Raw genomic sequence first — 27,477 nt, 5'->3', positions numbered from 1 at the left:
TAACACTTTCTAGTTGTACCACCCATCTCTCTATTACCAGTCATTCTCTCATCTCTCTTCATCTCTCGCTCCTTCTCTTGTCTCTGTCTCTCTCTGTGTTTCATGTAAGCATGTGAGGACTAAAAGTGAATAAATACAGCAACATGATGAGCAGGCAGTTGCTTATTATAGCAGTGTGCAGGTAAAGCACTTGGTGGGACGCACTCTTTACCTTGCTCAGGTGCAGGGAACAGCCAGGGACAGGTGGGCAACGGACCTTCTTGCTTCAGCCGAGTTACAGAAGTATAAAATATGTGAATAAATGGTTGAAAGCGTCCGGGACGTCATCTCCACACAAAAAAATCCAGGGTAGGTCGAGCGAAAGCACACAGACAGTAGCTGGACATTTGCTTTTTCCCATGCTGGCAGAGTCGCAAAAATGTTAGAACACTTTAAAGATACAGCCAGGCAATAAAAAAAAACTAACATTTCAAGCAGTTTTAGAACAGACCTACATATTGAACAATGAAAATTCGGTTGAACGTTGTGCAGGGCTGCACCCAAACTTGATTATCACAATGTCATTCATTGCACCCTGTCTTGGCCAACCCCGTGATAGTTTTAGTTGGCCACCCGACACACCACGAAAGTGTCAGCTGATATTTGTTGTCGCCTTTAATCCGTTAGCTAGCTAAATCGGCTCTTCTGTACTGATGCTACAACGAAGTGTCCAGTAGCATGCAAAAGATGTTGATCCTCATCTCAAACGTGTACCGACTTGGCAACGCCAGCAAGAATGTGGTACGTACTGCTGGCAACCTACGTGCCGCTGTCCATGGTGCTGAAAGCTAGCTAGGTGATTTCGCTATGAGATAGCGAGCTAGCTAGCTGACGATATTTGCCAGATGAGAGGTTGCTAGTAGCTTCAGTCCCAGATAGCAGTGCTGACCTTGTAGATGTCGGCCTGTTAACATGGTCACTCACAGCACCAACTGAACAACACAATATCCAAATCATTGTTGTTCGGCGCTTGCATTGATGACAGCGTGTCCATGCATTTGTTCTATTCGGCCAGATAAAATTCGAACATAGATGTAGCTGGATAATTTATTTATGTTTTATTTAACTAGGCAAGCCAGTTAAAAACAAATTATTATTTACACGACCAGTCCATATGAGATTCCCAATCAGGGCAGGTTGTGACACAGCCTAGATTCGATCCCGGGTGTTTGTGTAGTGACGCCTCAAGCACTGAGATGCAGTGCCTTAAATCACTGCGCCACGAGTTTTGCAGTCTTATTTTTATTTCCTAAAAGTTGATTAGGAAGTACAGGGACAAAGGGAACAGGTGCACTGGCTTTTTTAGGGAAAACATATTGAGAACTAGGCCTCTTTTACAAATGCGCCCTGTATATGCAACATAAATATACACATTATACACTACTCATTCTGTTTTACAAATGTGTTTTCTACATTGTAGAATAATAGTGAAGACGTCAAGACTACGAAAGAACATATATGGAATCATTTAGTAACCAAAAAATTGCAAACAAATCTAAATATATTTTATATTTGAGATTATTCAAAGTAGCCACATTTTGCCTTGATGACAGCTTTGCACACTCTTGGCATTCTCTCAACCAGCTTCAAGAGGTAGTGATTTGTTTAACACTGTTTTGTTTACTACATGATTCCATATGTGATATTTCATAGTTTTGATGTCTTCACTATTATTCTACAATGTAGAAAATAGTAAAAAAAATAAAAACCTCTTGAATGAGTAGGTGTCAGAACTTTTGACTGTGTGTGTGTGTGTGTGTGTGTAATTAAAATACAAAAACAGTCATGGGAAGCACAAATCACCCAGAAAAACAGTTGCATTACTCCACAAATAAGTCTGTAATCAATACTTCAAATTGCCTCGAAATGGCACCAGAACATCAAGATTAATTGTATTTTGAATTTTGTTCCAGCAATACGGTGCATTAAAACTACGCTGAACGCAACATCTAAAGTGTTGGTCCTGTGTTTCATGAGCTGAAATGAAAGATCCATATATACAAAAGCTTATTTCCCTCAACAAACCAAAAAATCACATTTGTTTACATACCTGTTAATGAGCATTTCTCCTTTGCCAAAACAATCCATCCTACTGACAGGTGTGGCATATCAAGAAGCTGATTAAGCAGCATGATCATTACACAGGTGCACCTTGTGCTGGGGACAATAAAAGGTCATTCTAAAATGTGCAGTTCTGTAACACAACACAGATGTCTCAAGTTGAGGGAGCGTGCAATTGGCATGCTGACTGCAGGAACATCCACCAAAGTTGTTGCCAGATAACTGAGTGTTCATTTCTCTACCATAAGCTGCCTCCAATGTAGTTTTAGAGCATTTGAAAGTACATCCAAACGGCCTCACAACCGCAGACCACGTGTATGGCGTCGTGTTGGCGAGCGGTTTGCTGATGTCAACGTTGTTAACAGATTGCCCCATGGTGGGGTTATGGTATAGGCAAGCCTAAGCTATGGATAGCAAACACAATTGTATTTTATTGAAGGCAATTTGAATGCACAGAAATAGCGTGACGAGATCCTGAGTCCCATTGTGTGGCCAATTTTGTTTCTAAAGGTATCTGTGACCAACAGATGCATACAGTCAGTGGGGAGAACAAGTACACTGCCAATTTTGCAGGTTTTCCTACTTACAAAGCATGTAGATGTCTGTAATTTTTATAAATAAAATGCAAATTAATTACTTAAAAATCTTACAATGTGATTTTCTGAATTTTTGATTCTGTCTCTCACAGTTGAAGTGTACCTATGATAAAAATTACAGACCTCTACTTGCGTTGTAAGTAGGAAAACCTGCAAAATCGGCAGTGTCTCAAATACTTGTTCTCCCCCACTGTGTCTGTATTCCCAGTCATGTCAAATCCATAGATTAGGGCCTAATGAATCTTTTTACAAATTGACTGATTTCCCCATGAACTTTAACTCCGTAACATCTTTGTAATTCTTGCATGCTGCGTTTATTTTTGTAAAGTATAAAAGCAGATGTATCTAGCTCGGTAGTTAACCAATCCTGTGAAAGGGTTAGGCAACTCAGGTGTCTACACTTCAACAGCAAAGTTAGATAAGACAGACGTTTCTGAAGTAGGGCCTCGTAAACACAAAGGGAGAAATGTAGAGATCTGCAGGTCTTTAGGAAAGTCCAGCCAACCTTTTGATACAGGATTTAGTGGTTAGTGTCAAACCTGTAACAAAATGAAGGACACTATGGTAGATGGCATCCAATGGTTTAAGAGTAGTAGCAGCTGCACTTTGATAAATAATATCACCATAATCAAGAACAGATAAGGCTGACTGAATAATCTGCTTCCTTCTTAGAGAAATGAATGATCTGTTTCTGTAGAAAAAGACCACTTTAAAACGTAGGTTCTTAACCAGATCACCTATAGGTTTTTTAAACGTCAAATCCATATCAATCCAAATGCCTAATTATTTATGTCTGGGAACACGTTCGATTGGAGAACCATCTGAGTGAACGAGTAGTTCATCTGAAACATTCTTGCGAGAGTTTGAAAACAACATCTATTTAGTTTTGCCTGTAGGCGAGGGATTCCTGCATAGCTATAATTTACCCCTGTGGTACACCTTTATGTACATCAAGAAATTCAGACTTAACCCCATTAATCACGATAGACTGAGTTCTGTCACTAAGATGATCATGAGACCATCAACAGGCGTCAGGGCTCAGACCTACCGAGGACAATTTGGTCAATAAAATAGCATGATCAACAGTCAAAAGCTTTTGACAGGTCCGCAAACAAAGCAACACATTTAATTTTGGTGTGTAAAGCATTGACTAGATCATTAAAAACTAACGTGGTTGCTGTAATAGTGCTATGCACAGGCCTGAACCCTGATTGGTTTACATTCAAAATACATTTCTCAGATAAAGAAGAGGTTGTACATTTACCAAGGATTCAAGAATCCTAGCCAGCCATGAAGTGGTGAGATAATGATGAAGACCACTACTGTCCCCGTCCTTATGGAGTGGTGAGATAATGATAAAGACCACTACTGTCCCCGTCCTTATGGAGTGGTGAGATAATGATGAAGATCACTACTGTCCCCGTCCTTATGGAGTGGTGAGATAATGATGAAGACCACTACTGTCCCCGTCCTTATGTAGTGGTGAGATAATGATGAAGATCACTACTGTCCCCGTCCTTATGGAGTGGTGAGATAATGATGAAGACCACTACTGTCCTTATGGAGTGGTGAGATAATGATGATGACCACTACTGTTATGGAGTGGTGAGATAATGATGAAGATCACTACTGTCCCCGTCCTTATGGAGTGGTGAGATAATGATGAAGACCACTACTGTCCCCGTCCTTATGGAGTGGTGAGATAATGATGAAGACCACTACTGTCCCCGTCCTTATGGAGTGGCAGCACAGATCATTTACATACTTTTGGTGTATTTCCTGATAATAATGTTACATTTTTAAAAAAGTGAGGTTATTGAGCCAACAATGATGGGCGCTGCACACTTAAGCAGACTGGGGTCCAATTGGTCGGCCCCCTGTGAATTTCTTGTTGTCTATTGCTAGCAAAGCATCCAGGACTTATTTTTCTGTAAATAGCCTAAAAGAAAACTTTGACTAACTCCTCTGATCATTCAGCACGTTTCTCCTGTGAACATCCAATCCAATATCATTGTGAAGAGGCTTAGAAGTTATTTCAAAGAGAGCCCGCTGAAATAAAATGGTGATTAAATGCATCAATGAAGGCATTTTCCCCCATAATGAGACCAGTGTCTGAATACACTTGTTTTGTGGCAGAGGGGAGGAAGTAGAACCCTTCAGGGATTTAACAGTTTTCCAGAATTTAGTTCCATTACAATCCAAAAGATGTGTTACATAATAATCGATTTAGCCTTTCTTATTTGTCATACACAACAATTCCTCAGTTGCTTTATGCTTGCCAGTCCGGGCCTAAGCCTGTGTTCCTGGCCTTGACCGAAGCATCATCTCTATTAAGAATGACTAAACATTCCGGAATGTACCAGCCATTCCATCTACCTTTTTAACTCTTCCTTTTTTGAAGGGAGCATGATTATCCACAATAGTATTGAAGACATATGCAAAGAGGCTCAAAGCTACATCAGGTTCAGGGACAGCTGAAATGCAATCAAGGTCACTAAAATAAAGATGATGTCAAAAAAAAGCCTGTGTTAACGGACGTTTTTAAAGTTCCTCTTTGTGACGACACAAGGCTTATATTTTTGTATTCTCACATCTCTAACACTGGACAATGATCACTAATGTCTTGGGCAAATACACCAATGGAAATTTATTTCTCTGGTGTATCCATTAAGGTTAGACCAATCAGAGTTGACTTTATAGGATCTTTTGGGTTGGGCCATGTACGTTTAGTCACCAACTGGGTTAGGTTTAGATCATTACACATTTATTTTAGGTTGTCTGAAGCCTGCATTTCCACATCATAATTTAGGTCACCCAGGATAATAACTTCTGATTTTGTAAAAGACAACAAACTAGTTAACTCTTCGAGTACCCAAAGGTTAGCCAAGGGAGGTCAGTAGACCCTTATAACAGTTATGGATACATTTCTCCCCGGACAAAGGCTTAAAGATAGTAGCTCAAATTTTGGGGCAAGGGAAATAAATGATTTTCATAAAAATGGCCACTCCTCTACCCTGTCTGTCAGCTCTGAACACATTATAACCCTCAATATTAATATCAGTCCAGAGTGTCCACAGATATCCAAGTTTCAGTCAATACCAGTGTCCACAGATATCCAAGTTTCAGTCAATACCAGAGTGTCCGGAATCATCTGCATAGCCCAGATCTTGATGGAATCCAGTTTAGGAAGTAAGCTGTTGTAATTCAGTTGCATCAACCCAAGTTGTTTGCCATTTTTAAAGTCTCATGAAGTCTTCAGCTCAAATAAGCTACGTTCAATAGATGGTTGCAGGCCCTGTCTGATGGTTGATAGTGACATAGTTGGTATGGCTAGCAGATTGCATAGAACTGCACCATTTGATCTATCCCATTTAGTAATAGAGGATGTAGATGTAGAAATGTGAATTACTTTTCCAAGGTTAGCGCCATAGGCCTGAGGCCGATGTCAATGTGGGGAACTCTGAGTAACTAATGATGTAATGTTATAAACTGACTTGCACGATAGCAACCAAAGCCCATGTAACAGCCCAAGCCCTCTACGTGGGGATATTCAGGTTTATGGAATTCACATTTGAACTAATAGAGGCATCAGACCGCGGCATTGTTCAGTGGCCATGGTGCGGATTCAGCATTCGCTCTTATCTAAGCGCTGTCCATGGTGGTTGTTTGTACGCAGGGCACAACCATAGCCCCTAATTTAACAGGATCTCTGTGATGAGCCCTCAATGTTCCGGAATGGTATGATAATGGAAAATACACTGAGTATACCAAACGTTATGAACACCTTCCTAATATTGAGTTCCTTTTCCCTTCAGTACAGCCTCCATTCATAGGGGCATGGACTCTACAATGTGTCTAAAGCGTTCCACAGGGATACTTGCCCATGTTAACTCCAATACCTCCCACAGTTTGTGTCAAGTTGGCTGGATGTCCTTTGGGCGGTGGACCATTCTTGATACACACGGGAAACTTTTGAGCACGAAAAACCCAGTAGCGTTGCAGTTCTTCACACAAAACGGTGCGCCTGGCACCTACTACCATAACCTGTTCAAAGACACGTCTTTTGTCTGGGCCATTCACCCTCCTAATGGCACACAGACCATGGTAAACAGACCATAAATGTGTCCTTGTTTGTTTTCTTGGAAAGCTGTGAGATATATTATGATACAGTATCAGTTGCATTGACAACTTGTCTGATTCCTATCATCAGCTGGTTTCAGCCAGAGTACGGCTGTGACTGCATTGTTTGAATGGGATGTTGACATATTGGCAGTTCATTTGACAAATTTATGGAATCGTTCCACAAATACAGACTACCTGCACAGTATGTTTATTTGCTAGCCAATCTTCACATTCATTGTTTTACACTCTTATTACAGCACTGGCTGACCGTGGTTGACCAAAACTGCTGACCTTTTATACTGTCATAATGCTCATGTCCATTCTTTCCTCAGGCTAGTATGTCTTCGTTGTACCTGCGCCATCTACAATTTATGTTTGACGCATGGTGGCACTCTGATGTTGGTACGTAGCATTGACAGTATATGAAGGAGTGTAGGCTAGTGATGGTCTATGGTCTATAGACTTTCCTCTGTAATGCGCTTTCTGAACTTCAGCACACCCGCTCAGCCTCATTCTCTCACCCTGAACTTATCAGCACAACTTTCATGGTTACAAAGATACTATGCCCTAGGGACTGTGCTTTTAGGTTCCTTTTAAGACAGGTTCCCCTATAGTGTTTTAAAGATGAATTATTATCGATCCCCCCCCCCCCCCCCCCCCTTCTCTCCACCCTCTCTCTCCCTGGCTTTCTTGTAGGGAGCCCAAACCGTGTCAGAGGTAAGGAGCTCATAGCTCTGCTGTCCTGTAGGCCTTCTCTAGCCTATAAGACCTGCTCTAGCCTATAAGACCTGCTCTAGCCTATAAGACCTGCTCTAGCCTATACGACCTGCTCTAGCCTGTAAGACCTGCTCTAGCCTGTAAGACCTGCTCTAGCCTATAAAACCTGCTCTAGCCTGTAAGACCTGCTCTAGCCTATAAGACATGCTCTAGCCTATAAGACCTGCTCTAGCCTGTAAGACCTGCTCTAGCCTGTGAGACCTGCTCTAGCCTATAAGACCTGCTCTAGCCTGTAAGACCTGCTCTAGCCTATAAGACATGCTCTCGCCTATAAGACCTGCTCTAGCTTGTAAGACCTGCTCTAGCCTATAAGACCTGCTCTAGCCTATAAGACCTGCTCTAACCTGTAAGACCTGCTCTAGTCTGTATACCTGCTCTAGCCTGTAGACCTGCTCTAGCCTGTAGACCTGCTCTAGCCTATAAGACCTGCTCTAGCCTGTAAGACCTGCTCTAGCCTATAAGACCTGCTCTAGCCTGTAAGACCTGCTCTAGCCTATAATACCTGCTCTAGCCTGTAAGACCTGCTCTAGCCTATAAGACCTGCTCTAGCCTATAAGACCTGCTCTAGCCTGTAAGACCTGCTCTAGCCTATAAGACCTGCTCTAGCCTATAAGACCTGCTCTAGCCTATAAGACCTGCTCTAGCCTGTAAGACCTGCTCTAGCCTGTAAGACCTGCTCTAGCCTGTAAGACCTGCTCTAGCCTGTAAGACCTGCTCTAGCCTATAAAACCTGCTCTAGCCTATAAGACCTGCTCTAGCCTGTAAGACCTGCTCTAGCCTATAAGACCTGCTCTAGCCTATAAGACCTGCTCTAACCTGTAAGACCTGCTCTAGCCTGTAGACCTGCTCTAGCCTATAAGACCTGCTCTAGCCTATAAGACCTGCTCTAGCCTATAAGACCTGCTCTAGCCTGTAAGACCTGCTCTAGCCTATAAGACCTGCTCTAGCCTGTAGGACCTGCTCTAGCCTATAAGACCTGCTCTAGCCTATAAGACCTGCTCTAGCCTATAAGACCTGCTCTAGCCTGTAAGACCTGCTCTAGCCTGTAAGACCTGCTCTAGCCTGTAAGACCTGCTCTAGCCTGTAAGACCTGCTCTAGCCTATAAAACCTGCTCTAGCCTATAAGACCTGCTCTAGCCTGTAAGACCTGCTCTAGCCTATAAGACCTGCTCTAGCCTATAAGACCTGCTCTAACCTGTAAGACCTGCTCTAGCCTGTAGACCTGCTCTAGCCTATAAGACCTGCTCTAGCCTATAAGACCTGCTCTAGCCTATAAGACCTGCTCTAGCCTGTAAGACCTGCTCTAGCCTATAAGACCTACTCTAGCCTGTAGGACCTGCTCTAGCCTATAAGACCTGCTCTAGCCTATAAGACCTGCTCTAGCCTATAAGACCTGCTCTAGCCTGTAAGACCTGCTCTAGCCTGTAAGACCTGCTCTAGCCTGTAAGACCTGCTCTAGCCTATAAAACCTGCTCTAGCCTATAAGACCTGCTCTAGCCTGTAAGACCTGCTCTAGCCTATAAGACCTGCTCTAGCCTATAAGACCTGCTCTAACCTGTAAGACCTGCTCTAGCCTGTAGACCTGCTCTAGCCTATAAGACCTGCTCTAGCCTATAAGACCTGCTCTAGCCTGTAAGACCTGCTCTAGCCTGTAAGACCTGCTCTAGCCTATAAGACCTGCTCTAGCCTGTAAGACCTGCTCTAGCCTATAAGACCTGCTCTAACCTGTAAGACCTGCTCTAGCCTATAAGACCTGCTCTAGCCTATAAGACCTTCTCTAGCCTATAAGACCTGCTCTAGCCTATAAGACCTGCGCTAGCCTGTAAGACCTGCTCTAACCTGTAATACCTGCTCTAGCCTGTAAGACCTGCTCTAGCCTATAAGACCTGCTCTAGCCTATAAGACCTGCTCTAGCCTGTAAGACCTGCTCTAGCCTATAAGACCTGCTCTAGCCTATAAGACCTGCTCTAACCTGTAAGACCTGCTCTAGCCTGTAGACCTGCTCTAGCCTGTAGACCTGCTCTAGCCTATAAGACCTGCTCTAGCCTATAAGACCTGCTCTAGCCTATAAGACCTGCTCTAGCCTGTAAGACCTGCTCTAGCCTATAAGACCTGCTCTAGCCTGTAAGACCTGCTCTAGCCTATAAGACCTGCTCTAGCCTATAAGACCTGCTCTAGCCTGTAAGACCTGCTCTAGCCTATAAGACCTGCTCTAGCCTGTAAGACCTGCTCTAGCCTATAAGACCTGCTCTAGCCTATAAGACCTGCTCTAGCCTGTAAGACCTGCTCTAGCCTATAAGACCTGCTCTAGCCTATAAGACCTGCTCTAGCCTATAAGACCTGCTCTAGCCTGTAAGACCTGCTCTAGCCTATAAGCCTAGCCTGTAGGACCTGCTCTAGCCTATAAGACCTGCTCTAGCCTATAAGACCTGCTCTAGCCTATAAGGCCTGCTCTAGCCTGTAAGACCTGCTCTAGCCTGTAAGACCTGCTCTAGCCTATAAGACCTGCTCTAGCCTGTAAGACCTGCTCTAGCCTATAAGACCTGCTCTAGCCTATAAGACCTACTCTAGCCTGTAGGACCTGCTCTAGCCTATAAGACCTGCTCTAGCCTATAAGACCTGCTCTAGCCTATAAGACCTGCTCTAGCCTGTAAGACCTGCTCTAGCCTGTAAGACCTGCTCTAGCCTGTAAGACCTGCTCTAGCCTATAAAACCTGCTCTAGCCTATAAGACCTGCTCCTAAGACCTGCTCTAGCCTATAAGACCTGCTCTAGCCTATAAGACCTGCTCTAACCTGTAAGACCTGCTCTAGCCTGTAGACCTGCTCTAGCCTATAAGACCTGCTCTAGCCTATAAGACCTGACCTGTAAGACCTGCTCTAGCCTGTAAGACCTGCTCTAGCCTATAAGACCTGCTCTAGCCTGTAAGACCTGCTCTAGCCTATAAGACCTGCTCTAACCTGTAAGACCTGCTCTAGCCTATAAGACCTGCTCTAGCCTATAAGACCTTCTCTAGCCTATAAGACCTGCTCTAGCCTATAAGACCTGCGCTAGCCTGTAAGACCTGCTCTAACCTGTAATACCTGCTCTAGCCTGTAAGACCTGCTCTAGCCTATAAGACCTGCTCTAGCCTATAAGACCTGCTCTAGCCTAAGACCTGCTCTAGCCTATAAGACCTGCTCTAGCCTATAAGACCTGCTCTAACCTATAAGACCTGCTCTAGCCTGTAGACCTGCTCTAGCCTATAAGACCTGCTCTAGCCTATAAGACCTGCTCTAACCTGTAAGACCTGCTAGACCTGCTCTAGCCTGTAAGACCTGCTCTAGCCTATAAGACCTGCTCTAGCCTATAAGACCTGCTCTAGCCTATAAGACCTGCTCTAGCCTGTAAGACCTGCTCTAGCCTATAAGACCTGCTCTAGCCTGTAAGACCTGCTCTAGCCTATAAGACCTGCTCTAGCCTATAAGACCTGCTCTAGCCTGTAAGACCTGCTCTAGCCTATAAGACCTGCTCTAGCCTGTAAGACCTGCTCTAGCCTATAAGACCTGACCTAAGCTGCTCTAGCCTGTAAGACCTGCTCTAGCCTATAAGACCTGCTCTAGCCTATAAGACCTGCCTAGCCTATAAGACCTGCTCTAGCCTGTAAGACCTGCTCTAGCCTATAAGACCTCTAAGGACCTGCTCTAGCCTATAAGACCTGCTCTAGCCTATAAGACCTGCTCTAGCCTATAAGGCCTGCTCTAGCCTGTAAGACCTGCTCTAGCCTGTAAGACCTGCTCTAGCCTATAAGACCTGTAAGACCTGCTCTAGCCTATAAGACCTGCTCTAGCCTATAAGACCTGCTCTAGCCTGTAAGACCTGCTCTAGCCTGTAAGACCTTCTCTAGCCTATAAGACCTGCTCTAGCCTATAAGACCTGCTCTAGCCTGTAAGACCTGCTCTAGCCTGTAAGACCTGCTCTAGCCTGTAAGACCTGCTCTAGCCTGTAAGACCTGCTCTAGCCTATAAGACCTGCTCTAGCCTATAAGACCTGCTAGCCTGTAAGACCTGCTCTAACCTGTAATACCTGCTCTAGCCTGTAAGACCTGCTCTAGCCTATAAGACCTGCTCTAGCCTATAAGACCTGCTCTAGCCTATAAGACCTGCTCTAGCCTGTAAGACCTGCTCTAACCTGTAATACCTGCTCTAGCCTGTAAGACCTGCTCTAGCCTATAAGACCTGCTAGCCTATAAGACCTGCTCTAGCCTGTAAGACCTGCTCTAGCCTATAAGACCTGCTCTAGCCTATAAGACCTGCTCTAACCTGTAAGACCTGCTCTAGACCTGCTAAGACCTGCTCTAGCCTATAAGACCTGCTCTAGCCTATAAGACCTGCTCTAGCCTATAAGACCTGCTCTAGCCTGTAAGACCTGCTCTAGCCTATAAGACCTGCTCTAGCCTGTAAGACCTGCTCTAGCCTATAAGACCTGCTCTAGCCTATAAGACCTGCTCTAGCCTGTAAGACCTGCTCTAGCCTATAAGACCTGCTCTAGCCTGTAAGACCTGCTCTAGCCTATAAGACCTGCTCTAGCCTATAAGACCTGCTCTAGCCTGTAAGACCTGCTCTAGCCTATAAGACCTGCTCTAGCCTATAAGACCTGCTCTAGCCTATAAGACCTGCTCTAGCCTGTAAGACCTGCTCTAGCCTATAAGACCTCTAGCCTGTAGGACCTGCTCTAGCCTATAAGACCTGCTCTAGCCTATAAGACCTGCTCTAGCCTATAAGGCCTGCTCTAGCCTGTAAGACCTGCTCTAGCCTGTAAGACCTGCTCTAGCCTATAAGACCTGCTCTAGCCTGTAAGACCTGCTCTAGCCTATAAGACCTGCTCTAGCCTATAAGACCTACTCTAGCCTGTAGGACCTGCTCTAGCCTATAAGACCTGCTCTAGCCTATAAGACCTGCTCTAGCCTATAAGACCTGCTCTAGCCTGTAAGACCTGCTCTAGCCTGTAAGACCTGCTCTAGCCTGTAAGACCTGCTCTAGCCTATAAAACCTGCTCTAGCCTATAAGACCTGCTCTAGCCTGTAAGACCTGCTCTAGCCTATAAGACCTGCTCTAGCCTATAAGACCTGCTCTAACCTGTAAGACCTGCTCTAGCCTGTAGACCTGCTCTAGCCTATAAGACCTGCTCTAGCCTATAAGACCTGCTCTAGCCTGTAAGACCTGCTCTAGCCTGTAAGACCTGCTCTAGCCTATAAGACCTGCTCTAGCCTGTAAGACCTGCTCTAGCCTATAAGACCTGCTCTAACCTGTAAGACCTGCTCTAGCCTATAAGACCTGCTCTAGCCTATAAGACCTTCTCTAGCCTATAAGACCTGCTCTAGCCTATAAGACCTGCGCTAGCCTGTAAGACCTGCTCTAACCTGTAATACCTGCTCTAGCCTGTAAGACCTGCTCTAGCCTATAAGACCTGCTCTAGCCTATAAGACCTGCTCTAGCCTGTAAGACCTGCTCTAGCCTATAAGACCTGCTCTAGCCTATAAGACCTGCTCTAACCTGTAAGACCTGCTCTAGCCTGTAGACCTGCTCTAGCCTATAAGACCTGCTCTAGCCTATAAGACCTGCTCTAACCTGTAAGACCTGCTCTAGCCTGTAGACCTGCTCTAGCCTGTAGACCTGCTCTAGCCTATAAGACCTGCTCTAGCCTATAAGACCTGCTCTAGCCTATAAGACCTGCTCTAGCCTGTAAGACCTGCTCTAGCCTATAAGACCTGCTCTAGCCTGTAAGACCTGCTCTAGCCTATAAGACCTGCCTAGCCTAAGACCTGCTCTAGCCTATAAGACTGTAAGACCTGCTCTAGCCTATAAGACCTGCTCTAGCCTATAAGACCTGCTCTAGCCTGTAAGACCTGCTCTAGCCTATAAGACCTGCTCTAGCCTATAAGACCTGCTCTAGCCTATAAGACCTGCTCTAGCCTGTAAGACCTGCTCTAGCCTATAAGACCTCTAGCCTGTAGGACCTGCTCTAGCCTATAAGACCTGCTCTAGCCTATAAGACCTGCTCTAGCCTATAAGGCCTGCTCTAGCCTGTAAGACCTGCTCTAGCCTGTAAGACCTGCTCTAGCCTATAAGACCTGCTCTAGCCTGTAAGACCTGCTCTAGCCTATAAGACCTGCTCTAGCCTATAAGACCTGCTCTAGCCTGTAAGACCTGCTCTAGCCTGTAAGACCTTCTCTAGCCTATAAGACCTGCTCTAGCCTAAGACCTAGCCTGTAAGACCTGCTCTAGCCTGTAAGACCTGCCTAGCCTGTAAGACCTGCTCTAGCCTATAAGACCTGCTCTAGCCTATAAGACCTGCTCTAGCCTGTAAGACCTGCTCTAGCCTATAAGACCTGCTCTAGCCTGTAGGCCTGCTCTAGCCTGTAGCCTGACCTCTAGCCTATAAGACCTGCTCTAGCCTGTAAGACCTGCTCTAGCCTATAAGACCTGCTCTAGCCTATAAGACCTGCTCTAGCCTATAAGACCTGCTCTAGCCTGTAAGACCTGCTCTAGCCTATAAGACCTGCTCTAGCCTGTAAGACCTGCTCTCTAAGACCTGCCTATAAGACCTGCTCTAGCCTAAGACCTGCTCTAGCCTATAAGACCTGCTCTAACCTAAGACCTGCTCTAGCCTATAAGAGCTCTACCTGCTCTAGCCTATAAGACCTAAGACCTGCTCTAGCCTAAGACCTGCTCTATAAGACCTGCTCTAACCTATAAGACCTGCTCTAGCCTATAAGACCTGCTCTAGCCTATAAGACCTGCTCTAACCTGTAAGACCTGCTCTAACCTGTAAGACCTGCTCTAGCCTATAAGACCTGCTCTAGCCTGTAAGACCTGCTCTAGCCTGTAAGACCTGCTCTAGCCTGTAAGACCTGCTCTAGCCTATAAAACCTGCTCTAGCCTATAAGACCTGCTCTAGCCTGTAAGACCTGCTCTAGCCTATAAGACCTGCTCTAGCCTATAAGACCTGCTCTAACCTGTAAGACCTGCTCTAGCCTGTAGACCTGCTCTAGCCTATAAGACCTGCTCTAGCCTATAAGACCTGCTCTAGCCTATAAGACCTGCTCTAGCCTGTAAGACCTGCTCTAGCCTATAAGACCTGCTCTAGCCTATAAGACCTGCTCTAGCCTGTAAGACCTGCTCTAGCCTGTAAGACCTGCTCTAGCCTATAAGACCTGCTCTAGCCTATAAGACCTGCTCTAGCCTATAAGACCTGCTCTAACCTGTAAGACCTGCTCTAACCTGTAAGACCTGCTCTAGCCTATAAGACCTGCTCTAGCCTATAAGACCTGCTCTAGCCTGTAAGACCTGCTCTAGCCTATAAGACCTGCTCTAGCCTATAAGACCTGTTCTAGCCTATAAGACCTGCTCTAGCCTATAAGACCTGCTCTAGCCTATAAGACCTGCTCTAGCCTGTAAGACCTGCTCTAGCCTATAAGACCTCTAGCCTGTAGGACCTGCTCTAGCCTATAAGACCTGCTCTAGCCTATAAGACCTGCTCTAGCCTATAAGGCCTGCTCTAGCCTGTAAGACCTGCTCTAGCCTGTAAGACCTGCTCTAGCCTATAAGACCTGCTCTAGCCTGTAAGACCTGCTCTAGCCTATAAGACCTGCTCTAGCCTATAAGACCTGCTCTAGCCTGTAAGACCTGCTCTAGCCTGTAAGAGCCTAGCCTATAAGACCTGCTCTAGCCTATAAGAGCGCTAGCCTGTAAGACCTGCTCTAGCCTGTAAGACCTGCTCTAGCCTGTAAGACCTGCTCTAGCCTATAAGACCTGCTCTAGCCTATAAGACCTGCTCTAGCCTGTAAGACCTGCTCTAGCCTATAAGACCTGCTCTAAGGCCTGACCTAGGCCTCCTCTAGCCTATAAGACCTGCTCTAGCCTGTAAGACCTGCTCTAGCCTAAGACCTGCTCTAGCCTATAAGACCTGCTCTAGCCTATAAGACCTGCTCTAGCCTATAAGACCTGCTCTAGCCTGTAAGACCTGCTCTAGCCTATAAGACCTGCTCTAACCTGTAAGACCTGCTCTAGCCTATAAGACCTGCTCTAGCCTATAAGACCTGCTCTAGCCTGTAAGACCTGCTCTAGCCTATAAGACCTGCTCTAACCTGTAAGACCTGCTCTAGCCTATAAGACCTGCTCTAGCCTATAAGACCTTCTCTAGCCTATAAGACCTGCTCTAACCTATAAGACCTGCTCTAGCCTATAAGACCTGCTCTAGCCTATAAGACCTGCTCTAGCCTATAAGACCTGCTCTAGCCTATAAGACCTGCTCTAGCCTATAAGACCTGCTCTAACCTGTAAGACCTGCTCTAACCTGTAAGACCTGCTCTAGCCTATAAGACCTGCTCTAGCCTGTAAGACCTGCTCTAGCCTGTAAGACCTGCTCTAGCCTGTAAGACCTGCTCTAGCCTATAAAACCTGCTCTAGCCTATAAGACCTGCTCTAGCCTGTAAGACCTGCTCTAGCCTATAAGACCTGCTCTAGCCTATAAGACCTGCTCTAACCTGTAAGACCTGCTCTAGCCTGTAGACCTGCTCTAGCCTATAAGACCTGCTCTAGCCTATAAGACCTGCTCTAGCCTATAAGACCTGCTCTAGCCTGTAAGACCTGCTCTAGCCTATAAGACCTGCTCTAGCCTATAAGACCTGCTCTAGCCTGTAAGACCTGCTCTAGCCTGTAAGACCTGCTCTAGCCTATAAGACCTGCTCTAACCTGTAAGACCTGCTCTAGCCTATAAGACCTGCTCTAGCCTATAAGACCTGCTCTAACCTATAAGACCTGCTCTAGCCTATAAGACCTGCTCTAGCCTATAAGACCTGCTCTAACCTGTAAGACCTGCTCTAACCTGTAAGACCTGCTCTAGCCTATAAGACCTGCTCTAGCCTATAAGACCTGCTCTAGCCTGTAAGACCTGCTCTAGCCTATAAGACCTGCTCTAGCCTATAAGACCTGTTCTAGCCTATAAGACCTGCTCTAGCCTATAAGACCTGCTCTAGCCTATAAGACCTGCTCTAGCCTGTAAGACCTGCTCTAGCCTATAAGACCTCTAGCCTGTAGGACCTGCTCTAGCCTATAAGACCTGCTCTAGCCTATAAGACCTGCTCTAGCCTATAAGGCCTGCTCTAGCCTGTAAGACCTGCTCTAGCCTGTAAGACCTGCTCTAGCCTGTAAGACCTGCTCTAGCCTGTAAGACCTGCTCTAGCCTATAAGACCTGCTCTAACCTGTAAGACCTGCTCTAGCCTATAAGACCTGCTCTAGCCTATAAGACCTGCTCTAACCTATAAGACCTGCTCTAGCCTATAAGACCTGCTCTAGCCTATAAGACCTGCTCTAAACTGTAAGACCTGCTCTAACCTGTAAGACCTGCTCTAGCCTGTAAGACCTGCTCTAGCCTGTAAGACCTGCTCTAGCCTATAAAACCTGCTCTAGCCTATAAGACCTGCTCTAGCCTGTAAGACCTGCTCTAGCCTATAAGACCTGCTCTAGCCTATAAGACCTGCTCTAACCTGTAAGACCTGCTCTAGCCTGTAGACCTGCTCTAGCCTATAAGACCTGCTCTAGCCTATAAGACCTGCTCTAGCCTATAAGACCTGCTCTAGCCTGTAAGACCTGCTCTAGCCTGTAAGACCTGCTCTAGCCTATAAGACCTGCTCTAGCCTATAAGACCTGCTCTAGCCTATAAGACCTGCTCTAGCCTGTAAGACCTTCTCTAGCCTATAAGACCTGCTCTAACCTGTAAGACCTGCTCTAGCCTATAAGACCTGCTCTAGCCTATAAGACCTTCTCTAGCCTATAAGACCTGCTCTAGCCTATAAGACCTGCACTAGCCTGTAAGACCTGCTCTAGCCTGTAAGACCTGCTCTAGCCTGTAAGACCTGCTCTAGCCTATAAGACCTGCTCTAGCCTATAAGACCTGCTCTAACCTGTAAGACCTGCTCTAGCCTGTAGACCTGCTCTAGCCTGTAGACCTGCTCTAGCATATAAGACCTGCTCTAGCCTATAAGACCTGCTCTAGCCTGTAAGACCTGCTCTAGCCTATAAGACCTGCTCTAGCCTATAAGACCTGCTCTAGCCTATAAGACCTGCTCTAGCCTGTAAGACCTGCTCTAGCCTATAAGACCTCTAGCCTGTAGGACCTGCTCTAGCCTATAAGACCTGCTCTAGCCTATAAGACCTGCTCTAGCCTATAAGGCCTGCTCTAGCCTGTAAGACCTGCTCTAGCCTGTAAGACCTGCTCTAGCCTGTAAGACCTGCTCTAGCCTATAAGACCTGCTCTAGCCTGTAAGACCTGCTCTAGCCTATAAGACCTGCTCTAGCCTATAAGACCTGCTCTAGCCTATAAGACCTGCTCTAGCCTGTAAGACCTGCTCTAGCCTATAAGACCTGCTCTAGCCTATAAGACCTGCTCTAGCCTGTAAGACCTGCTCTAGCCTATAAGACCTGCTCTAGCCTGTAAGACCTGCTCTAGCCTATAAGACCTGCTCTAGCCTATAAGACCTGCTCTAGCCTGTAAGACCTGCTCTAGCCTATAAGACCTGCTCTAGCCTGTAGGCCTGCTCTAGCCTGTAGGCCTCCTCTAGCCTATAAGACCTGCTCTAGCCTGTAAGACCTGCTCTAGCCTATAAGACCTGCTCTAGCCTATAAGACCTGCTCTAGCCTATAAGACCTGCTCTAGCCTGTAAGACCTGCTCTAGCCTATAAGACCTGCTCTAGCCTATAAGACCTGCTCTAGCCTGTAAGACCTGCTCTAGCCTGTAAGACCTGCTCTAGCCTATAAGACCTGCTCTAACCTGTAAGACCTGCTCTAGCCTGTAAGACCTGCTCTAGCCTATAAGACCTGCTCTAGCCTGTAAGACCTGCTCTAGCCTATAAGACCTGCTCTAGCCTATAAGACCTGCTCTAGCCTGTAAGACCTGCTCTAGCCTATAAGACCTGCTCTAGCCTGTAGGCCTGCTCTAGCCTGTAGGCCTCCTCTAGCCTATAAGACCTGCTCTAGCCTGTAAGACCTGCTCTAGCCTATAAGACCTGCTCTAGCCTATAAGACCTGCTCTAGCCTATAAGACCTGCTCTAGCCTGTAAGACCTGCTCTAGCCTATAAGACCTGCTCTAGCCTATAAGACCTGCTCTAGCCTGTAAGACCTGCTCTAGCCTGTAAGACCTGCTCTAGCCTATAAGACCTGCTCTAACCTGTAAGACCTGCTCTAGCCTATAAGACCTGCTCTAGCCTATAAGACCTGCTCTAGCCTATAAGACCTGCTCTAGCCTATAAGACCTGCTCTAACCTGTAAGACCTGCTCTAACCTGTAAGACCTGCTCTAGCCTATAAGACCTGCTCTAGCCTGTAAGACCTGCTCTAGCCTATAAGACCTGCTCTAGCCTATAAGACCTGCTCTAACCTGTAAGACCTGCTCTAGCCTATAAGACCTGCTCTAACCTGTAAGACCTGCTCTAGCCTATAAGACCTGCTCTAGCCTGTAAGACCTGCTCTAGCCTATAAGACCTGCTCTAGCCTGTAAGACCTGCTCTAGCCTATAAGACCTGCTCTAACCTGTAAGACCTGCTCTATCCTATAAGACTTGCTCTAGCCTGTAAGACCTTGAACAAAACACAGCTCATATAGAACATAGCCTAGTGTTGGCAGCCTGTGTGTGTACTAATAGAGGTCCTGCCCTGACTCTCTTTGGTGCGCTGTGTCAGTGGGTGGTGTGCTGTGTCAGTGGGTGGTGTGCTGTGTCAGTGGGTGGTGCGCTGTGTCAGTGGGTGGTGTGCTGTGTCAGTGGGTGGTGTGCTGTGTCAGTGGGTGGTGCACTGTGTCAGTGGGTGGTGTGGTGTTGGTGTGCTGTGTCAGTGGGTGGTGTGCTGTGTCAGTGGGTGGTGCACTGTGTCAGTGGGTGGTGTGGTGTTGGTGTGCTGTGTCAGTGGGTGGTGCGCTGTGTCAGTGGGTAGTGTGCTGTGTCAGTGGGTGGTGTGCTGTGTCAGTGGGTGGTGTGGTGTTGGTGTGCTGTGTCAGTGGGTGGTGCGCTGTGTCAGTGGGTGGTGTGCTGTGTCAGTGGGTGGTGTGGTGTTGGTGTGCTGTGTCAGTGGGTGGTGCGCTGTGTCAGTGGGTGTCAGTGGGTGGTGCGCTGTGTCAGTGGGTGGTGTGCTGTGTCAGTGGGGGTGGTGTTGGGCTGTGTCAGTGGGTGTGCTGTGTCAGTGGGTGGTGCGCTGTGTCAGTGGGTGGTGCGCTGTGTCAGTGGGTGGTGTGCTGTGTCAGTGGGTGGTGCGCTGTGTCAGTGGGTGGTGTGCTGTGTCAGTGGGTGGTGCGCTGTGTCAGTGGGTGGTGCGCTGTGTCAGTGGGTGGTGTGCTGTGTCAGTGGGTGGTGCGCTGTGTCAGTGGGTGGTGTGCTGTGTCAGTGGGTGGTGTGCTGTGTCAGTGGGTGGTGCGCTGTGTCAGTGGGTGGTGTGCTGTGTCAGTGGGTGGTGCGCTGTGTCAGTGGGTGGTGCGCTGTGTCAGTGGGTGGTGCGCTGCTGTGGTGGTGGTGGTAGTAGAGATCTAGAGTTCAGGTGTCAGACTGCTCTGGCTGTGCTCTGGTCTAATTGGGTGGCTCCTCTGTTCCCTCCCAGCTGCTGATTGGCCTGTCCAAACATGTCGATTTAACCTCGCCGACCGACCCCAGCAACACCCCGACAACCACCAGTTAGTACCAAATCACCCAGACCTAGTTAGAACCAGCCATTCGGATCCAAACAGAGCAACCTGAACCTCAGCCACGTTCCTTCTGCAGAACCCCAGTCCTCCTTTCACACTGTGGCCCAGGGCTGGATTTAGCCTTCGGGGGTGGGGCCATTGGATTTTCCTGTGTGTGTGTGTGTGTGTGTGTGTGTGTGTGTGTGTGTGTGTGTGTGTGTGTGTGTGTGTGTGTGTGTGTGTGTGTGTGTGTGTGTGTGTGTATAGCTCTCCTGTCATGCTCTCTCTCTGCAGGGGGCCAGGATGGTGTTGTCTTCACGCTTCTTCACTGACTTCACCCCACAGACCAGTTTTGACATCAAGGTGAATCCACATACACACAAAACAAATGCATGTGACACATACTGAATAGATTTCTCCTGGACATGTCTCTTCTACACAACACACTTCTATCATACCCTGCTGAACAAGCCCGAGATGCAGAATGAAATGGAAACTTCCTCATCAAACTTATCTGGTTGATTGGTTGAGCTGCCTGTCTCCCTCCCTCTCCTGTGCTGTCCAATAGAAGTGTGAGCTGCACCGCCTGGAGGCGGGCCCCTCTGAGACAGCGGTGTTGACCAGAGAACAGGGCCTCCAGTACTACAGGACCATGCAGACCATGAGACGCATGGAGCTGAAGGCTGACCAGCTCTACAAGCAGAAGATCATCAGAGGCTTCTGCCACCTCTACGACGGACAGGTCACAACACACACACACACACACTACACACACACACACACACACACACACACACACACACACACACACACACACACACACACACACACACACACACACACACACACACACACACACACAGACACACACTACACACACACACACACACACACTACACACACACACACACACACACACACACACACACACACACACACACACATTACATATAGATTAGAACACACACACATTACATATAGATTAGACACACACACACACACACACACACACACACACACACACACACACACACACACACACACACACACATTACATATAGATTAGAACACACACACAGCAAGAGAGAAAGGAACATACACACACTCCCCTTCTCTCTCCTAGCTGCTGTTGTTGGTTGTGTTACAGGAGGCGTGTGCGATGGGCATCGAGGCGGGCATCAACCCAACAGACCACCTGATCACAGCGTACCGCGCCCATGGCTACACTTTCACACGGGGTGTATCCGTTAGAGAGATCATGGCTGAACTCACAGGTGAGACACACCTAGAAACTGATCGAAGGTCAGATTTGTATTTCCTCCTAATGGTTACAGTCAGGATTTAAGGAAGATAAACTGATCCTTCCACCTGACATAGATTTCTATTCTCTCTCTGTCTCTTGTTCTCAGGTCGTAGAGGAGGTGTGGCCAAGGGCAAAGGTGGTTCTATGCACATGTACGCTAAACACTTCTATGGAGGGAATGGAATCGTGGGGGCTCAGGTAACTCTCTGAACAGGTCAGACTCTCTCACACACAAACCTAGACCGAGAGGGGAACATGCATTCTCGCAGTGTGTGTGTCTACAGGTTCCATTGGGTGCTGGTGTGGCACTAGCCTGTCAGTACCAGGGCAACAACCAGGTGTGCGTGGCGCTGTATGGAGACGGAGCAGCCAACCAGGTGAGGTCTATCTAACAGTTACAATGAAGTTATTAAATCATCATCATCGTCTCTGCTCTTGTCCAATCAGGGCCAGATCTTTGAGTCGTTCAACATGGCGGCTCTGTGGAAGCTGCCGTGTATCTTCATCTGTGAGAACAACAAGTTTGGCATGGGGACGTCTGTAGAGAGATCCTCTGCTAGCACTGACTACTTCAAGAGAGGAGACTATATACCTGGAATCAAGGTAGGACACACACACACACACAGTCAATGAGTGTATCTTTGCTATACTGACCCCTCTGTCCCTGTGTTGTAGGTGGATGGCATGGACGTGCTGTGTGTGAGGGAGGCCATCAAGTTTGCTGCAGACTACTGCAGAGCCGGGAAGGTGAACTATGATTGGTTATAGAGCTGGAGAAGAGGAGTTCTGATTGGTGCAGAGATGAAAAAGTGATAGCTTGTTTAAGAGCTTAGAGTGTTAAGAATCACTTTGTCTCAGACAATCTAATGTCTGAGGACTGATCCTATTCTAGTATCCCACCAGTGTCTCTTCCCTGACAGAGGGCTGATCCTATTCTAGTATCCCACCAGTGTCTCTTCCCTGACAGAGGGCTGATCCTATTCTAGTATCCCACCAGTGTCTCTTCCCTGACAAAGAGCTGATCCTATTCTAGTATCCCACCAGTGTCTCTTCCCTGACAAAGAGCTGATCCTATTCTAGTATCCCACCAGTGTCTCTTCCCTGACAAAGAGCTGATCCTATTCTAGTATCCCACCAGTGTCTCTTCCCTGACAGAGGACTGATCCTATTCTAGTATCCCACCAGTGTCTCTTCCCTGACAGAGGGCTGATCCTATTCTAGTATCCCACCAGTGTCTCTTCCCTGACAGAGGACTGATCCTATTCTAGTATCCCACCAGTGTCTCTTCCCTGACAGAGGGCTGATCCTATTCTAGTATCCCACCAGTGTCTCTTCCCTGACAGAGGGCTGATCCTATTCTAGTATCCCACCAGTGTCTCTTCCCTGACAGTGTCTCTTCCCTGGGCTGATCCTATTCTAGTATCCCACCAGTGTCTCTTCCCTGACAGAGGGCTGATCCTATTCTAGTATCCCACCAGTGTCTCTTCCCTGACAGAGGACTGATCCTATTCTAGTATCCCACCAGTGTCTCTTCCCTGACAAAGAGCTGATCCTATTCTAGTATCCCACCAGTGTCTCTTCCCTGACAGAGGGCTGATCCTATTCTAGTATCCCACCAGTGTCTCTTCCCTGACAGAGGGCTGATCCTATTCTAGTATCCCACCAGTGTCTCTTCCCTGACAGAGAGCTGATCCTATTCTAGTATCCCACCAGTGTCTCTTCCCTGACAGAGGGCTGATCCTATTCTAGTATCCCACCAGTGTCTCTTCCCTGACAGAGGGCTGATCCTATTCTAGTATCCCACCAGTGTCTCTTCCCTGACAGAGGGCTGATCCTATTCTAGTATCCCACCAGTGTCTCTTCCCTGACAGAGGGCTGATCCTATTCTAGTATCCCACCAGTGTCTCTTCCCTGACAAAGAGCTGATCCTATTCTAGTATCCCACCAGTGTCTCTTCCCTGACAGAGGGCTGATCCTATTCTAGTATCCCACCAGTGTCTCTTCCCTGACAGAGGACTGATCCTATTCTAGTATCCCACCAGTGTCTCTTCCCTGACAGAGGGCTGATCCTATTCTAGTATCCCACCAGTGTCTCTTCCTGACAGAGAGCTGATCCTATTCTAGTATCCCACCAGTGTCTCTTCCCTGACAGAGGGCTGATCCTATTCTAGTATCCCACCAGTGTCTCTTCCCTGACAGAGAGCTGATCCTATTCTAGTATCCCACCAGTGTCTCTTCCCTGACAAAGAGCTGATCCTATTCTAGTATCCCACCAGTGTCTCTTCCCTGACAGAGAGCTGATCCTATTCTAGTATCCCACCAGTGTCTCTTCCCTGACAGAGGGCTGATCCTATTCTAGTATCCCACCAGTGTCTCTTCCCCCTGACAGAGGGCTGATCCTATTCTAGTATCCCACCAGTGTCTCTTCCCTGACAGAGAGCTGATCCTATTCTAGTATCCCACCAGTGTCTCTTCCCTGACAGAGGGCTGATCCTATTCTAGTATCCCACCAGTGTCTCTTCCCTGACAGAGGGCTGATCCTATTCTAGTATCCCACCAGTGTCTCTTCCCTGACAGAGGGCTGATCCTATTCTAGTATCCCACCAGTGTCTCTTCCCTGACAGAGAGCTGATCCTATTCTAGTATCCCACCAGTGTCTCTTCCCTGACAGAGAGCTGATCCTATTCTAGTATCCCACCAGTGTCTCTTCCCTGACAGAGGGCTGATCCTATTCTAGTATCCCACCAGTGTCTCTTCCCTGACAGAGGGCTGATCCTATTCTAGTATCCCACCAGTGTCTCTTCCCTGACAGAGAGCTGATCCTATTCTAGTATCCCACCAGTGTCTCTTCCCTGACAAAGAGCTGATCCTATTCTAGTATCCCACCAGTGTCTCTTCCCTGACAGAGGACTGATCCTATTCTAGTATCCCACCAGTGTCTCTTCCCTGACAAAGAGCTGATCCTATTCTAGTATCCCACCAGTGTCTCTTCCCTGACAAAGAGTTGATCCTATTCTAGTATCCCACCAGTGTCTCTTCCCTGACAAAGAGCTGATCCTATTCTAGTATCCCACCAGTGTCTCTTCCCTGACAGAGGACTGATCCTATTCTAGTATCCCACCAGTGTCTCTTCCCTGACAGAGGACTGATCCTATTCTAGTATCCCACCAGTGTCTCTTCCCTGACAGAGGACTGATCCTATTCTAGTATCCCACCAGTGTCTCTTCCCTGACAAAGAGCTGATCCTATTCTAGTATCCCACCAGTGTCTCTTCCCTGACAGAGGACTGATCCTATTCTAGTATCCCACCAGTGTCTCTTCCCTGACAGAGGGCTGATCCTATTCTAGTATCCCACCAGTGTCTCTTCCCTGACAGAGAGCTGATCCTATTCTAGTATCCCACCAGTGTCTCTTCCCTGACAGAGGGCTGATCCTATTCTAGTATCCCACCAGTGTCTCTTCCCTGACAAAGAGCTGATCCTATTCTAGTATCCCACCAGTGTCTCTTCCCTGACAAAGAGCTGATCCTATTCTAGTATCCCACCAGTGTCTCTTCCCTGACAGAGGACTGATCCTATTCTAGTATCCCACCAGTGTCTCTTCCCTGACAGAGGGCTGATCCTATTCTAGTATCCCACCAGTGTCTCTTCCCTGACAGAGGGCTGATCCTATTCTAGTATCCCACCAGTGTCTCTTCCCTGACAGAGGGCTGATCCTATTCTAGTATCCCACCAGTGTCTCTTCCCTGACAGAGGGCTGATCCTATTCTAGTATCCCACCAGTGTCTCTTCCCTGACAAAGAGCTGATCCTATTCTAGTATCCCACCAGTGTCTCTTCCCTGACAGAGGGAGGCTCAGTGACCAGCAGAATAGAGACAGTCTAGTACAGTTGTAACTGGCCTTGCACTCCTGGTCTGCTGCAGGCTATTCAGGCTATTCTGCAGTATGATGATGGGGTTGGCTAGCTTGTTGAATGTCTTGCTTTTGAAACCTCCTTGGCAGGGTCCTATTGTGATGGAGCTGGAGACCTACCGTTACCATGGACACAGCATGAGCGACCCCGGGGTTAGGTGAGACATGATCTCTGACCTTTGACCCCTGACCATGTGTTCGTCAACTGAGCACCCTGTCTCTCCCCGCCCCCTCACTCCTCACCACATCTCCCATCTCTCTCCCTCCCTCCCTCTCTATTCTGTTTTTAGCCCTGCCCACCTCCTTGTGTTGCCACTCCCTAGTTTAACCCCCCCCCCTTTCCCCTCTTAGTGTAGTGCAGTGTTGGTTTGGGAAGAGCACTGCTTCCTTTCCAGGTCTGTCTCTCTCTCTGTCTCTCTCTCAACCAAGGGCTGGTGCAGAACCTTGCTAATCATGTCTAAGTCCTCTTCCTGTGTGTGATGTAACTTCCTGTAGCTACCGCTCACGTGAGGAGATCCAGGAAGTGCGCAGTAAGAGTGACCCCATCACCATGCTGAAGGAACGTATGCTGTCCAACAACATGGCTTCTGTGGAGGAGATCAAGGTACACACACACCTTCACCGACACGCATCCACACACACACAGAGGTGGTCCAATTACTCAAATGGTTTCCCTCCTTGCCATCCCTCTTTCTGTCCTTCCTTTCTCCATACAGGAGATGGATGTAGACATCAGGAAGGTGATCGAGGACGCAGCCCAGTTTGCCATCTCTGACCCTGAGCCACCATTGGACGAGCTCTGTAACCACATCTTTGCCAACGATCTGCCCATGGAGGTCCGCGGGACCAACCCCTGGGTCAAACTGAAGTCTGTCAGCTAGACTCACACACACGCACGCACACACACGAACCAAACTACTGTGCAGTCTATCAGCTACACATCCCTTCCTACCCTCTGCAACACCAACCCCTGGGTGAAAGTCTACTCCTCCTCCGTCCCTCTTCTCATTCCCTCGTTAGTTGTCACTAAACGCACAATATGAGAGGTCATGACCTTGTAGTTCAGAGTTCAGTCTGTAGCAGCATTCCAAACCAGTCCGTCTCTTCTGGCTCTCTGTCACTGGTATGTATAGAGTATAGTATGTCGTTTTATATTGATGTGTTCTCCTGATACTGAGGGACTGTAGGTGGGAGGTGTATGTCTTAGGGCAGACTGTTGTTCCAGTCTAGCACTAACACACCTGATTCAATCAGTCACCAAGACATTCCTTAGCTGGATCTGGTGTGTTCATGCTGATACTTACTAAGGTTGCACACCCTAGAACACTTCAGAACCAGGATTGGCCACCCCAGGCTAAGGGTGTGTGTGTGGGGGTGGTTTTTTAGGTTAAACCAAGTCTCTCTGTTTCTAATGCTCACATCTGTTAATGTATGACCTCTGACCCAGATGTTATTGTAGCACTCGTTGCACTTTGATAGATAAAATAACGAGACACCAGACTGCAAGTCGTTATGTTATCATAGGAAAAGAGACAAGCAATGGTAGTTCATTTCTCTCACCTCCTTTCTCCTTCTCGTCTTCTCTGCCTCCCTCCCTCCTCTCCGTGAGGAGCAGATACCGATCCAAGCCCTGATAAACTGATGAGGAACATCTGTGAGAACTGAACGATTGTAATACTGTTGTGATTTGATTGGAGCAATAAAGTTGTCTGAGTCTGTATGACGTGTTTGTGTCTGACACTGGAAAGTTCTGTGTGCAGACAGCTAATAATGTACCAGATAGCTGTTCATTACTTACAAGGAGCCATCTGGCATCCACCTATCCAGTTATTTTACATCCATGAATATAATGGTGCTTTCAAGACAACTGGGAAGTCTGGGGGGGGGGGGGAGACGGGGGGAGACGGGGGGGGACTAGGCCAAGTCATGACGTCAGTGATCTTCAGGCTAGAAAGACGCCAGAGTTCCCAGTTGTTT

At 47.4% G+C, this 27,477-nt stretch overlaps 1 protein-coding gene across 4 annotated transcripts; it reads left to right on the top strand.

Moving 5' to 3' along the window:
- Positions 1–618: 618 nt before the first annotated feature.
- On the top strand, positions 619–27,218 carry LOC115131081 (pyruvate dehydrogenase E1 component subunit alpha, mitochondrial-like). 4 transcript variants are annotated; one of them, XM_065019335.1, is made up of 12 exons: positions 619–780; positions 7,515–7,535; positions 20,580–20,648; positions 20,854–21,027; positions 21,433–21,559; positions 21,695–21,786; positions 21,873–21,965; positions 22,036–22,191; positions 22,264–22,335; positions 25,591–25,658; positions 25,996–26,104; positions 26,217–27,218. In XM_065019335.1, exons 1-12 carry the CDS (start codon positions 718–720, stop codon positions 26,379–26,381), a joined length of 1,209 nt encoding a protein of 402 aa, XP_064875407.1. In that variant the 5' UTR covers positions 619–717; the 3' UTR covers positions 26,382–27,218. The 4 variants fall into 4 exon arrangements, with proteins under 4 accessions (XP_064875407.1, XP_064875406.1, XP_064875408.1 ...); XM_065019334.1 differs by having other exon boundaries at positions 21,858–21,965; XM_065019336.1 differs by lacking the exon at positions 7,515–7,535 and having other exon boundaries at positions 21,858–21,965.
- Positions 27,219–27,477: the final 259 nt, after the last annotated feature.

This window comes from Oncorhynchus nerka, linkage group LG6 (assembly GCF_034236695.1).
Source record: "Oncorhynchus nerka isolate Pitt River linkage group LG6, Oner_Uvic_2.0, whole genome shotgun sequence".
Lineage (NCBI taxonomy): Eukaryota > Metazoa > Chordata > Actinopteri > Salmoniformes > Salmonidae > Oncorhynchus > Oncorhynchus nerka.
Note: the sequence above shows the minus strand (reverse complement) of the source record. Positions and strands in the feature narration are given on the sequence as shown.